The 13,526-nt window shown below is 37.8% G+C and overlaps 1 protein-coding gene across 1 annotated transcript in view; it reads right to left on the bottom strand.

Annotated features, from left to right (window-relative positions):
* Positions 1 to 13,524, bottom strand: part of Mob1b (MOB kinase activator 1B) — a 59,106-nt gene extending 45,582 nt beyond the window's left edge. The window contains exon 1 of the mRNA XM_048785760.1: positions 13,430 to 13,524. Coding sequence (XP_048641717.1) covers positions 13,430 to 13,443 — 14 coding nt within the window. The 5' untranslated portion in view covers positions 13,444 to 13,524. The remainder of the gene's footprint in view (positions 1 to 13,429) is intronic.
* Between the last annotated feature and the right edge of the window lie 2 nt (positions 13,525 to 13,526).

The following is a 13,526-nucleotide window of genomic DNA, read 5'->3' as shown; positions in this document are numbered from 1 at the left end:
TTTTATGACTATTATCAATATTGGCTGCAACTACTGAACACATACATCTAATTCAGAAGTTTGTAGATTTGTGTGAAACATCAAGGATCTTTAACCACCAAAGGTGAGCTTGAAACTAGTGAATTAAAACAACTATTCAAAACAGTTTGTTCAGGGATTAAGGCTATAGCTCAGTAGCAGAGCTACTTGGTTGGATACTTAGCACTGCATAAAAATAAACAAATAAAACAAAGGCATGCTGTCCACCTACAACTACAAAAAATTTTTAAAAATTAAAAAAAATTCATCCACATAACATGTTGGTCTTCATTTTAAGATTCTCAAAGGCAGAGATCACATCTTGCTTATTTCTGAAGCCCATTTTCTCCCCACCCCCACCTCCACTAGTACCTGGCCCTTGACTTTACACATAGGAGGTGTCAAAAAATGTTTCATGCATTATGCAATAATGCTAAGTGTTCATAAGATAGCTAAACAAAATCTGAAGTGTGAAAAAGTTCAGAAGTAGGCTTGGGAATTTCACAAGCAAGGATGATGACAGTGTTTACACAGGACTCTTTGTTTTATTAAATGCTTTCATTTAATAAAACATTATTGTCATTCAATGCACACATTGACCTAACAGAGTAAGCATTCCTTTCGCCAGTATACAGAGGAAACTGAAGCTAAGGAATTATGTCATATGCCCAAGGTCCCATGTCAGAGACAAACCAACGACTCTAAAACCCAGGTCTCACTCATAGATAGGTCACTCTTCTATGACAATCTTCAGTTAATTAAAAAGTACATAAATAAGCTGGGCACAGTGGCATATGTGTGTTACCCAGGGACTCAAGAACCTGAGGCAGGAGAATCCAAGTTCAAGGCCAGCTTTACCAACTTAGCAAGGCCCATATCAAAATAAAAAATAAAAAAAGGGCTGGGGGGTTAGGTTGTGACTCAGTGGTTGAGTGCTTGCCTAGCATGCGTGAGGCACTGGATTTGATCCCCGGCACCACATAAACATAAAAACGAAATAAAAATAAAGGTATTGTGTCCATCTACAACTAAAAACAAAAAAAAATTTAAAAAGGAGAGGGGGGGGACTGGGGTATGGAGCTCAATGGTTAAGTGCCCCTGAGTTCAATCCCCAAAATTAATATTAAATCAAAAAAGTAAATAAATAGGGCTTGGATTGTGGCTCAGTGGTAGAGCGCTAGCTCAGCACGGGCGGGACCCGGGTTCAATTCTCAGCACCACATAAAAATGAAGGCATTGTGTTGTGTCCATCTACAAAAAAGATATTATCTCTCTTTCTCTCTTTAAAAAAAAAAAAAAAAGTAAATAAATAAATTTGCCAAGAAATATCCTTACATGCTATAAAATAAAATGGTGAAAAAAACTCTCACAAAACAGTCCAGAAGGTGAAATTATAATTACAAGTATGCAAAGGCAATAGGGGACCTAGACTGGCCCACTAAGGGGCCTCAAAAGACTCCTGTCAAGGACAAAGGTAAGTTTATATTGAATCCCAAAGATTTGCCAAGGATGGTGGCTCAGTGACTAGGGACACGGAGGCAGGAGGATCACAAGTTCAAAGCCAACCTCGGCAACTTAGGGAAGCCCTACGCAACTTAATGAACCCTGCCTTAAATAAAAAAAATAAAAAAGGATGGAGGATGTGGCTCAGTGGTTAAGCACCCTTAAGTTCAGTTTCCAGTACCAAAAAAAGAAAAAGAAAAAGAAAAAAAAAGAATTTCAATTCCAAGGATTTTTCTTCTTTATTTTGAGTAAAAGCTAGAGAACTTAGATAACACAATGAGTTGTATACAATAGGTTTGTATATGAATGTATCCAACAAGCAAACATAAAGGATGTCTAGACTTTGACTATAATTGTGTATGAAATTACAAAATAGTCAATAAATTCTGAAAAGCAGGAAACATTAAGGCTACATACCCTGAGCATATATCAACACAATTAGAAATTAGCAATAATAGTTAACAAAAAAACATTTTTAAAGAATTTCTACAGGGGGCTGGGGTTGTAGCTCAGTGATAGAGTGCTTGACTGGCATGTGTGAGGCACTGGATTCGATTCTCAGCAACGCCTATAAATAAATAAAAATAAAGTTCCATCAACAACTAAAAGAAGTATATTTGAAAAAAAAAAAGAAGAATTTCTACATAGGGAACTGGGGCTATAGCTTAGTGGCAGAGCATTTGCCTAGCACATGTAAGGCACTGGGTTCGATCCTCAGTACTGCATAAAAATAAACAAGTAAAACAAAGGTATTATGTCCATAGATAACTACAAAAAAAAAGTTTTTAAATAATTTCTACATAAATGTTAATGAATCATTTAAATCAATATACAGGTACCCACCATTTACTGCTGAGTAATTGGAAGATCTTTCAAATCACCTAAGATCACATTAAAACACATTCTAATCCAGGGTTGGGGGCCTAAAATCTTACATTTCTAACATACTTGTAGGTGGTGCTGAAACTCCACATTTTAAGGGTCTAAAGCACACTTCTCAAGGATTATAGTTATATAGAAATGTTGATACCCTTAGTCTGGGGGTGCCTTCTGTCATCAGGGGGCCAAGAACAGTTTTCTGCCACATAAAATGAAAGTACTTTTTTTTCCTAAATATCAAATGACATAAAAAAAGGTAAAGATGGGCTGGGGATGTGGCTCAAGCGGTAGCGCGCTCTCCTGGCGTGCGTGCGTCCTGGGTTCGATCCTCAGCACCACATACAACCAAAGATGTTGTGTCCGCCGAAAACTAAAAAAATAAATATTAAAATTCTCTCTCTCTCTCTTTAAAAAAAAAAAAAAAGGTAAAGATATCTCTAATTATAGTTATCACTAGACAATTTAGTTTTAACACCTTATAATTATGTTCCCACTTGAGAGAAAGCTAAAAATTGACAGAACTCAATTAAGACACATTTTGGTTCCAAATGTCTAGCCGTTTAGAAATATATATTTTGGTAAAGACTGGTTTTAACTACAATTAGAAATTTTTTTTAAATTTCATTCTTGATGGTTTACCATTTTTTAAATAAACTGAAAAGGTTAGCTAGGCACAGTGGCACACACCTTTAATTCCAGCTACTTGGGAGACTTGAGGCAAGAGGATCACTTGAGCCCAGGAGATCAGGGTCAACCAAGGCAACAAAGCAAGACTCAGGCTCAAAAATACATGTGTGTATGTTGTGTGTGTGTGTGTGTGTGTGTGCGCGTGTGCGCACAATAAGGTTGAAAGGACTGATTAAAGGGCTGAAAAATCTTGACTGATAAAACCCAAAAAGGGAGTCCATAACAATAAGTTAGTGATACAAGCAGCAAGCCTCCTCATATTTATTAACTCAAAATTTCCATTTCTAAGAGTTTAAAATAAGAGCCAACTGAATATTTGGTAGGGTGAGGGGAAGTGATGGTAGAAATGGAACCACATGTATATGAGTGAAAACCAGGGGAATTTTTTAACAAAGAACGATTTCAATAGTTAAATCTAATGTCACAGGGCTCCAGCAAACACAAATGGGTTCTTTAAAGAGCAAGAGGGTCATATAGTGCCCTATCAGTCTGGAACTTGAGCTGCAACAGAGGTGCCAGAAAAATTGCCTTAAAATACATTTTCCCCTACTATTTCTATTTATTCTTCATGTTATACCATTACTTAGTTCAACAAAGGAACACATACAAAAAAAAAATACTCCTAATACTCGATACTATAATAGTACAACTACTGAACTATTCTCATCAAATTTTAATTTGAGAGCAACAAAAGGACTTAGGCAGAAAGATAAAACAAGAGTAGTAATAAAAGAACATTTAATCTTTCCATTACAAATAATAGCAATAAGGCTACTTGGCTGTGACATAATTAGGAATAGTACCCACATAATGCTTGCTTCCCTTTCAAGTCTTGCTTTTAAGTTCTAACCTCAGAAAATCAGAGTACCCTTGGTATGCACCATACTAAGCCTACAGAAATTGGCTATAATTTAAGTAATCAGAAATGGTGACTGTTTAAAAAAGGTTGTCATTAATCATCACACTGTTTAAATTTGGTATCACTATTGTATATAACTACAATTTATTGAACTTAGGCCTTTTATATTCAGTATCTCTAATGCTTCCAAAATTTCTAGAGTATTGGCCCCAAACACAAGATTATAGTAAGAAAAAAAAAAAACTGACCTCTGTCACACAAGTACATACATAACTAAGTCTCAAACTGCTTTCATCCTAAAATTGCTGCAGCAGGGGCCCACTCATGCCCCAAGGAAAGGAGCTGGGGCAGTAATAGTGTTTGGACAACAGCTGGAGGTAAGGTTATAAGGAGTATGGCCAGGCAAGGTCAAGAGTGAGTGTGTGTGTGTGTGTGTGTGTGTGTAGACAGTGTGCAAGCAATAGCATATGCACGTGCATAAGTATCACATTTCCCAAATAATAAAGGAGGAAGTAAAAAAACATGGAAATGGCAAAGGTTAGAATGAACCCTATGCTATTGGTTTGAAATAGGTAAGAGTGGTTTGAACTCATTTAATAGATACTGATAAAGATTTTTAAAATGTGGAAATAAATGCATGTGGGTATGTATTCTCTAGCAGTGTCCAATAAGAAGGCGTAGGAATAGCAACATATCTATAGTAATGAGCATATCTATCACCTAGATTTTGGCTTCTAAATACTATTCTCCACTGAACAGGTTCTTAAACCGTCATATCCTGGAATAAGGCAGAGAAAGTATCAGTTAAACATGGAATATCTTGTGCCAGAAAGTAAGAATGTACCCTTAGAAAAAGGGAAACAAGGTGGGCACAGTAGGGCATGCCTGTAATCCTAGCTACTCAGGAGGCTAAGGCAGGAAGATTCCAAGTTTGAGGTCAGCCTCAGTAACTTAGTGAGATACTGTCTTAAAATAAAAATTAGAGGGGAAGGGGATGGGGTTATAGCTCCGTGGTAGAGTGCTTGCCTAGCATATGAAAGGCACTGAGTTCAATTCTCAGCACCACATATAAATAAATACAATAAAGGTCTATGAACAACTAAAAAATTTTTTAAAAAATTAAAGTGGAATTTTAAAAAGGGTACAAGCAGGGGGACTGGAGATGTAGCTCAGGAATAAAGTTTGATTACTAATACTGAAAAAAGGGAAAGAAAAGGAAGGAAACAAGTCAAAAGGACACAGACTCAGTATGAATAGGGTTTCTACTACCCAGAACTTTAACAATTTTGAGCATCAAAATAACATAAAAGGTAGTTAGAGTCTAATTCATTGAATAAGAGGAATTATGTGTCCACATTTTCTTAGTCAGTTTGGGCTGGGTAATGTTAGAGTCTGTAAACAAGTCAAAATAACACCTGGCATTTTGCCAGGGGAATGTTAAAGTTCGTAAACAAGTCTGGATGGTGCCTGGCAAAATGTCAGAGGGAGTGGTTTGAGAAGTAACAAAACCGAGCCATTAGGTGTAGAGATTCCTGATTGGTTGACTGATGTATCTAGTTTATGCTAATTAGATAAACTGTATGGAATGTATAAATACTGCTCCTGTCCTGCAATAAACGGCTTCCACTCCTGCTGTATCAAGTACACAAGTTATTCGTCACCCTCCGCTTATTTTGCCCAGCCAGCCGGGCTGCGGCAGGGTAATTTCCAAAATCCAAAACTTATTGCTCACAGTTCTGGAGGCGGAGCAATACAAGATTAAGGTATCAGCAGATTTAGTGTCTGGTAAGTGCCCATTTCTTAAATGTGGTACATTTCTATGTGTACTCAAGTGTCAGAAGGGCAAAGGGGTTAACAAGCTCCCAGACCTCTTTTATAAGGGCACTAATCACCTCCAAAGGCCCTACCTTCTAATTTTATACACACATTGGTGACTAAATGTTAATGAATCAGACACAGCTATCCAACTCCTCAGCTTATACCCATATACCCAAAGGACTTAAAACCAGCATACTACATGGACACAGCCATATCAATGTATTTGGGGCAGGAACATCATGGAAGCACAATTCACAATAGCTAAATTGTGGAACCAACCCAGATGCCCTTCAGTAGATGAATGGATAGGGAAACTTTAGTATATATATTCACAATGGAACATTACTCAGCCTTAAAAGAGAATAAAATCATGGCATTTGCAGGTAAATGAAGAGAGTTGGAGAATATAATGCTAAGTGAAGTAAGCCAATCCCCCAAAACCAAAGGCCAAATGTTTTCTTTGATATGAGGATGCTGACTCATAATGGTGATGGAGGGGGAGCATGGGAGGAATGGAGAAACTTTAGGTAGGGCAAAGGGGAGGGAGGGTAAGGGAGTAGGAATGATGGTGGAATGAGTTAGACATCATTACCCTAAGTACATATAAGAAGACACAAATGGTGTTAAAATACTTTGTGTATAATCAGTGACTTGAAAAATTGTGCTCAATATGTGTAATATGAAATGAGCTGCATTCTGCCATCGTGTATAACAAATTAGAATAAATAATTTTAAAAGGGAAAAAAGAATTAAGAAATGAATGGTAAAAAAAATTTTAATGAATCAATTTTAGAAGAACAAAACATTAAGATCATAAAACAAACTGATATTGTAAATAAATTAATGGGAAGAAGAATAAGTTCTTCCTTACAATAAAAGTACTTACTAAATAAATTCAGAAGCAACTACAAAATTAGTGATCATCATAGTAATAATTTCAAATGAGAAGTCTCACTGGAAATAAAAACCAGTGGTGAAAATGAAATAAGGATTATTACATATAGTATCAAAATATCTCATAAAATATTAATTACAAAGAGAAAAAAAAAGCTAAAATAACTTTAAAGGGCAGAATCCTGACACCTTATCAAACTGTCAAAGTTAACATCAATAATAGTGGACAAGTAGGCACTATGTGTACCTGATAAGATGAAATAAGAAAAATATGCATCACTTCCATGATATTCCTGCCCCAAATACCTAAATGCACAAGGAAACATCAGACAAACTCAAATTGAGCTGACAATCTACAAAACAACTGACAGTATTCCTCAAAGCAGTAAAGGTCATTAAAGTCAAGGAAAGACTGAGGAAATATTTCAGCTGAAGAATACTACAGGACTAAGGCTGTAGCTCAGTGGTAGGGCACCAGCCTAGTATGTGTAAGGACCTTCATTTCACTCCCAGAACTGAAAGGGATGGAGAGGAATTTGCAACAGACATGTAACTGAGTAAAAAAAAGGATTCAAATTGGATCCTTTTGTTGAGGATAACATTGTTAGTACAACAGATGGGGTCTCTGAAAAAGGAATATATGGAAATTCTTTGTGTTATTCTCTACTGAATTTGGAAAACTTTCAAAGTAAAATTTTAATCATTTCTGCAATAAACAGATTTTATATCTACACTTTATATTTAATTATATGTACTGTAAAGAAATAGTCTTAGGTGAGTGCTATAGTCTGAACATGGGTAGTGTCCCTCAAACGTACACATGCTAAAGGACTGATCCTCTCAGTGGCACTATTGGGAGGCAGTAGGACCTTTGGAAAAGGGGCAATTGGGAAGTCCTTACATCACTGGGGGTGTGCCTTTAAAAGGGATTTATTGGACCCCACCTGCTCCTTTCTTCTCTGCACTTCCTGTCCTGAGATGTGAATTTTTGCTCATGCATGTGTGCCCCACCACTGCCACCTGCTGCCCTCACCAAACTGAGCCTATGCAGGTGGCATGCCTTCGAACCTCCAAAACTGTAAACTAATAAACTTCTTCTCTTTATAAGTAAGTTTCCTCAGGTATTTCCTTATAGTAAGACAAAGCTAATGCATTTAGTAAACACAAAAATGGAAATGTGAGACAAAAAGGAGTTTTTAAAAGCTCTCTACAGGATTTGATTTGGCATTAAGTTAACTGGTTCCATTATTTTATATTTTTCAAGAAGTAACATATAAGCCAGGTGGTATACACCTACAATCTCAGCTACTAGGGAGGCTGGGGCAGGAAAATCAAGTTCAAAGCCAGCCTAAGCAACTTAGCAAGGCCATAAGTAAACTAGCAAGATCCTGTCTCAAAAATTAAAATGAGCTATGAACGTAGCTCAGTTGTAGAACACCGCTGGGTTCAATCGCCAGTACCAAAAAAAATAAAAAAGAAATAACATATACCCATTTTGCCTCACTACCTCCTAATCAAATATACAACTGAAGAGCAATACTACATGTGCTTTTATAAATTGGAAAATATAAAATACAAAAATTCTGCAACTGCTGAGTACACTGGCATATGCCTGTAATCCCAGTGGCTCAGGAGGCTGAGGCAGGAGGATCGTGAGTTCAAAATCATCGTCAGCAAAAAGTGAGTTGCTAAGCAATTCACTGAGACCCTGTCTCTAAATAAAATACAAAATAGGGCTAGAGGTGTGGCTCAGTGGTCAAGTGTCCCTAAGCTCAATCCCCGGTACCCACCCTCACCCCAAAAAAAACCTGCTACTGCAGTTAGGAGAAAAAGTCAATAATGGTAGTAGTAATTACATGTTGATTTTATACTCAGGAATATCAAACAGAAACAATTTTATGTTAGATGAGAAAAGTAAATCAGGTATCTGCAATTCCCCAAACTACCATCTGAAAAGGTGACTATACTTACTTATACTACCCCCTCCCCCCAAAAAAATATTAAATAATTTTGTCAGATAAGAAAACAGAAGGATAACACTTGGTCAAGACACTCAAAATGATGTTGTCAAAGTATATGTACTGCTATAAGAAATTTACAAGTGAAAAACATGTTCTAGATATAGTAGAGATGCATTTGTATATTTGTGACAAATTATCCATGTGTATAATGTGACAAAAGATTAAGAAAAGTTATATCCTAAAATATGAACTACAGTTACTCTGAAGGTGAGATTATGAATTATTTGTATTTTCTTCTTTTCTACCAGTATTTTGTGATTTCTTCGACAGTTTACTTTTTTACATTAAAAATAGAAGGTAAGGGCTGGGTTGAGACTCAATGATAGAGTGCTTTCTCAGCATACATAAGGCCCAAGTTCAGTCCCCATCACTAAAAACATTAAAAAAAAAAAAAAAAGGAATAAAGGAAACATTTTTAAAATAATTTTAAAGTATTACTTAAGTTTCTACTTTCTCTTCTACTACTGAATTGGTGAATCTCAGAAAAAAGATCCCAGTAGTGACAATGACACCTGGTAGCACTGAAACATAGAATGCTCTTAAAAACAAGGCCTAGGAGAGGTGAAGGGAAAAGGGCCTATTTGCATTATCATAAGGCAATTTCTCCGTACCAGTTTTCCCCATTTATAAAATGGGATTCCTACTAGTTATTGAACTGAGTTTATTATTTATGTAAAGCACTTAGTGCCTGGCATTCAGCAAGGTATTATTTTATTATTTATTATCAACTTATTTTACAAGTGAGGACCCTAAAGCACTAAAATCAGTTAAATCATTCAAAAAGATATTGCTTTGGTTTTTGCTGTTGTTGTTTGCAGGTGGGGCTGGAGGAGAAAGAAAAGGGAGTAGAGGGAAGAAAGGGAAACAGACAGACACATATAAACTAGGCTGAAATCCTAAGTTGCTAGTGTGATAAAAGACAAATGGAAGTGCTCAATAAATATTTCCTTCCTTCCTTCCTTCCCCAACACATCTGCATTTCTTCCTGTATAGAAATAGGCCTGGTTTAGGGGTGAGGCTGCCGCTCAGTGGTAGCGTACTTGCCTGGCATGTGTGAGGCACTGGGTTCAATTCTCAGCACCACATGTAAATAAATTAAATAAAGGTCTATCAACAACTAAAATATATATATTTAAAAATTTCTTTAAAAAGAAAAAAAGAAGAAATAGACCTGGTTTACATTTATTCTCACCCCTAGATCACCTTTTTTAAAACTTCCACTTAAAAGTATTAATTTTAACTATATTCTGACCAAGAAAGCACACCTTGGTCTCTTCCATGTCAATCGTTTTTGTGGAATCCCATCATTCAGAAAAGGCAATGCCAGAAACAAAGAGAATACTTAATATACTTTCTGAATGATTGCTAAAAAATTACTTTTATCTTAAATTTCCCTATATTGTATATGCATAACATGTCAAGAGAGGAAAACTTTTTTAAGAGACTGGGTTCCAAATCAATGATTAGGTTAGCAATCTTAAATTGATCATTTTGTCTCTTTAGAAAAAAAAGGTAAATAGGCTATGCTACTGGTAGACCACATCTAACTTCAAAATTCTACAGCTTCTTGTACAAACTGGAAAATGGACAATTCACAGGCAATTTCATGCCTCAACTATGTTTTCTTTGACAGAAACGTCCCATTTCCCCTTGCTTTCTTAGAGAACTTATTCACCTTCCACTAAATACCACCCATTTCTTCCATAAAACCTTTCTACAACCTAAACAGAACAAAATTGCTCCCAACACTTTGGGCCCCCTGATTATATTACACCAATATAGGTGATGACTTTGATATCTACTGTCTCTGTAGTCCCCACATCTTGCACAATGTCTGGCTTGCAGCAAATGCTGAGGATGTGTTTAAAGATTTAAATATACAAAGTTAAGTTAAATTCCTGTGATGTTTTTGTATCCACCATCTGGGATTTTAGCTTAATTTGAAGATATACAGAGGCCAATGTGCAGCAAAACCAAAGCTTTGCAGTGCACACACACATACGCAATGCAAACTTATCTTGAGCATTTGTACAAAAGCTACACAAAGGTATTAGTCTTGCAGATATCTGGGCACCCTTGAGAATTATTATCTTAAGCTACCGTAACTCCCTACCTTAAAACCTCTTCACCCTGCTAAACTCTATTTCGTAATCTTTATACTCTTCTTCCAACTATAATTACTAATGGTCACCTACCAGAATACAAGCTCCACTAAAACAGGAATTTTTGTCTGTCTTGTCACAATATCCAGTGTTGGCATCAGTACCTGACACAGTGAAAGCTTTTTTTTTTTAAATCAATAATTCTCTTATCTTACAGCCTTCAAGAGTCATGACTCATCTCCTCTATAACCCTATCTCTCACTGACCTATTTCCTCTGCTCTAGCCACTTACTGTAGCCTTCCCAATAAGCTTCTAAGAACTGAAGGAAATTTTTTTTAATATTTATTTTTTAGTTGTAGTTGGACACAATACCTTTATTTCACTTATTTATTTTTATGTGGTGCTGAGGATCAAACCCATGGTCTCACACGTGGGAAGCAAGTGCTCTATGGCTGAGCCCCAACCCCAGCCCCCCCGAAGGAAAAATTTTGTACTTAACTCCTAAACTCAACTTTCTTTGCTATGTGTTGGTACAGAAATAATGTTCAGGAAACTATACCAAATAATAAACAAACAAACAAAACTTTGTTCTTTCACTTCCAATGAATTCACTTTGGATTTAAAAGTACTGGTAGACAAAAGCAAAACTAAGAATAACATATTATGTTGTTTTATTTTTTATTGTCAAGCACATGCGCTAAATACATTGAAATTACATTAACTGCTACATGTGACCTGCCTAAAAATTTGTACCCCAAATAGTGCAAACCCTCTATGGTGTTATATATATATAAGTTATAGCAAGATTTTTTCTTTTTTTTTTTTTAAAGACAGAGAGAGAATTTTTAATATCTATTTTTTAGTTTTCGGCGGACACAACATCTTTGTATGTGGTGCTGAGGATCGAACCCGGGCCGCACACATGCCAGGCGAGCGCGCCACCGCTTGAGCCACATCCCCAGCCCACAAGATTTTCTTAAGTAGCTAATATCTTTCAGGAGAAATTAACGAACCCAACACGTTTCTGAATCTATTCAATACCAAGTCATGTATATAAGTACAACATTATTGTATTTATATTCAGAAAATAGCACCACAACCTTCTCCGTTCCCCAGTTTCAGCCAAATATGGCTCTTGCCTGCTTGGACAAATTTAGTTTATGAGTTCCCATAGGCAGCATACATGAACATTATCTACATTGCTATTTTGAATTCAGTTTTTAAATTTTTGAGAATAGAATATAGGCAATGTAAAATTACATTCAAGATGAGAATCTTCAAGCTGAGATGTCTGGATATACTGATTAGAATTAAAATACAAAACAAAGAATTAAAGTCATCCAGTACTCCGATCTAGCACTACCTCAATCTGACAAAATCAGAATCAACTTCTAGGATGAACCTCAGATCACAAGTTCAAATGTATCAGGCAGAATAACGCAAAACAGGCCCCTTGTGCCTACTGGAAATAAGAGTAAGTCTGCTGGGCACTTAGCCTTCTATGGTAGCTCATTTTTGCTTAAACACCCTAAAACAGAATTAATTTTCTAAATGTAATCATATGAAAATAAGGGTGAATTAAGTACTTAGGATTCAGATACCAATGTAATGACTAAAAATTATGAGAGGTGAGGAAAAAAGAGTAACCTGAACAGAAAATATTCTTTAAAAGCTATTTTTGCCACAGCAGTAAAGGAGCGTATATGGTGGGTTTACAACTTCCAAGTTTTTTATTAGTTTTCTAAACACGTGGGTGAATCACAATAGTCCTCAAAGGATTTATTCTTCAGGGTATAACCCTCGATTTTCGAGGACCTGCCTCCATAACCATATCTGACCATCCCATCTTTCTGCTTCTCCCTCCCCACCCCCGATCCCCCATCCTCGTCCAAAACTCGTCTGGAATAAAAGATAAGTGATACAATGACCAGCACTAATGTAACGCTAAAACTGGCATTAACAAATGATGTGCAAAACAACACACTATTGGACCTAATCAACCAGGGCACTCTCGAGGCCCTATTTGGTGGTTGCCTAAACGACAAAACCTGTACTAGTCAGGGAAGGAGGAGAGGTGCCTCAGGGAAACAAGGGGCTATTCCAGATGGCCTTCCCCACGTCCCCAAGCCGTCAGCCAGCAGGTTTGTTTCGGTGTTACCACCACAGGACTTGTCATCCCGACTTCCCACCCCTAAGATCTTAAAAGGGTCCTGGTGAAGGGGAAAAGAACGATCCATCTTCTATGCTTGAGACCCAGAAAAGAGCCGTGGGCAGCAGAAACCGGGAGAGGCAACCCAGCATGCGTGGGACACCGGTCATGCGGGAAAGTAGGAGGCATCTAGGAAGAGCGTGCTAAGCAACCGAGGAATAACAGCGAAGGCAGAGATTGGGATGACAGGGAAATCCGGACGCAGACACTGGGGAAAGAGGCTCCTTAGGGCAAGAGGGCCCGGCACGCCGGAGGCGGCGGAGTGGCGGCAGTCAGGCAGTCCCCGGAGCCCGGCTCGGCGGGAACGCCCGGGCCGGGCCGGGCCGGCGCTGGGCCAGGCCGACCCAACTCGGCTTGGCCGAGCGCGGGTGGCGGCTGGGGGCCCGCGGCCCAGGTCGCGCCGGAACAAAGCGGGCGCACAGGGCCTGGCTACTTAGCAACAAGAAGCTCATGTTGGCCGCGGCGTGAGCTTCGGGCTCGGCGGTCGCGAGGCCTCGGCGGCGGTGGCGGCCTTGAAAAAGGGAAAAGAAGAAAG

This window comes from Marmota marmota, unplaced genomic scaffold, assembly GCF_001458135.2.
Source record: "Marmota marmota marmota unplaced genomic scaffold, marMar, whole genome shotgun sequence".
NCBI classification, from domain to species: Eukaryota; Metazoa; Chordata; class Mammalia; order Rodentia; family Sciuridae; genus Marmota; species Marmota marmota.
The sequence above is the reverse complement of the archived record's forward strand: the minus strand, read 5'-3'. Positions and strand labels throughout refer to the sequence as shown.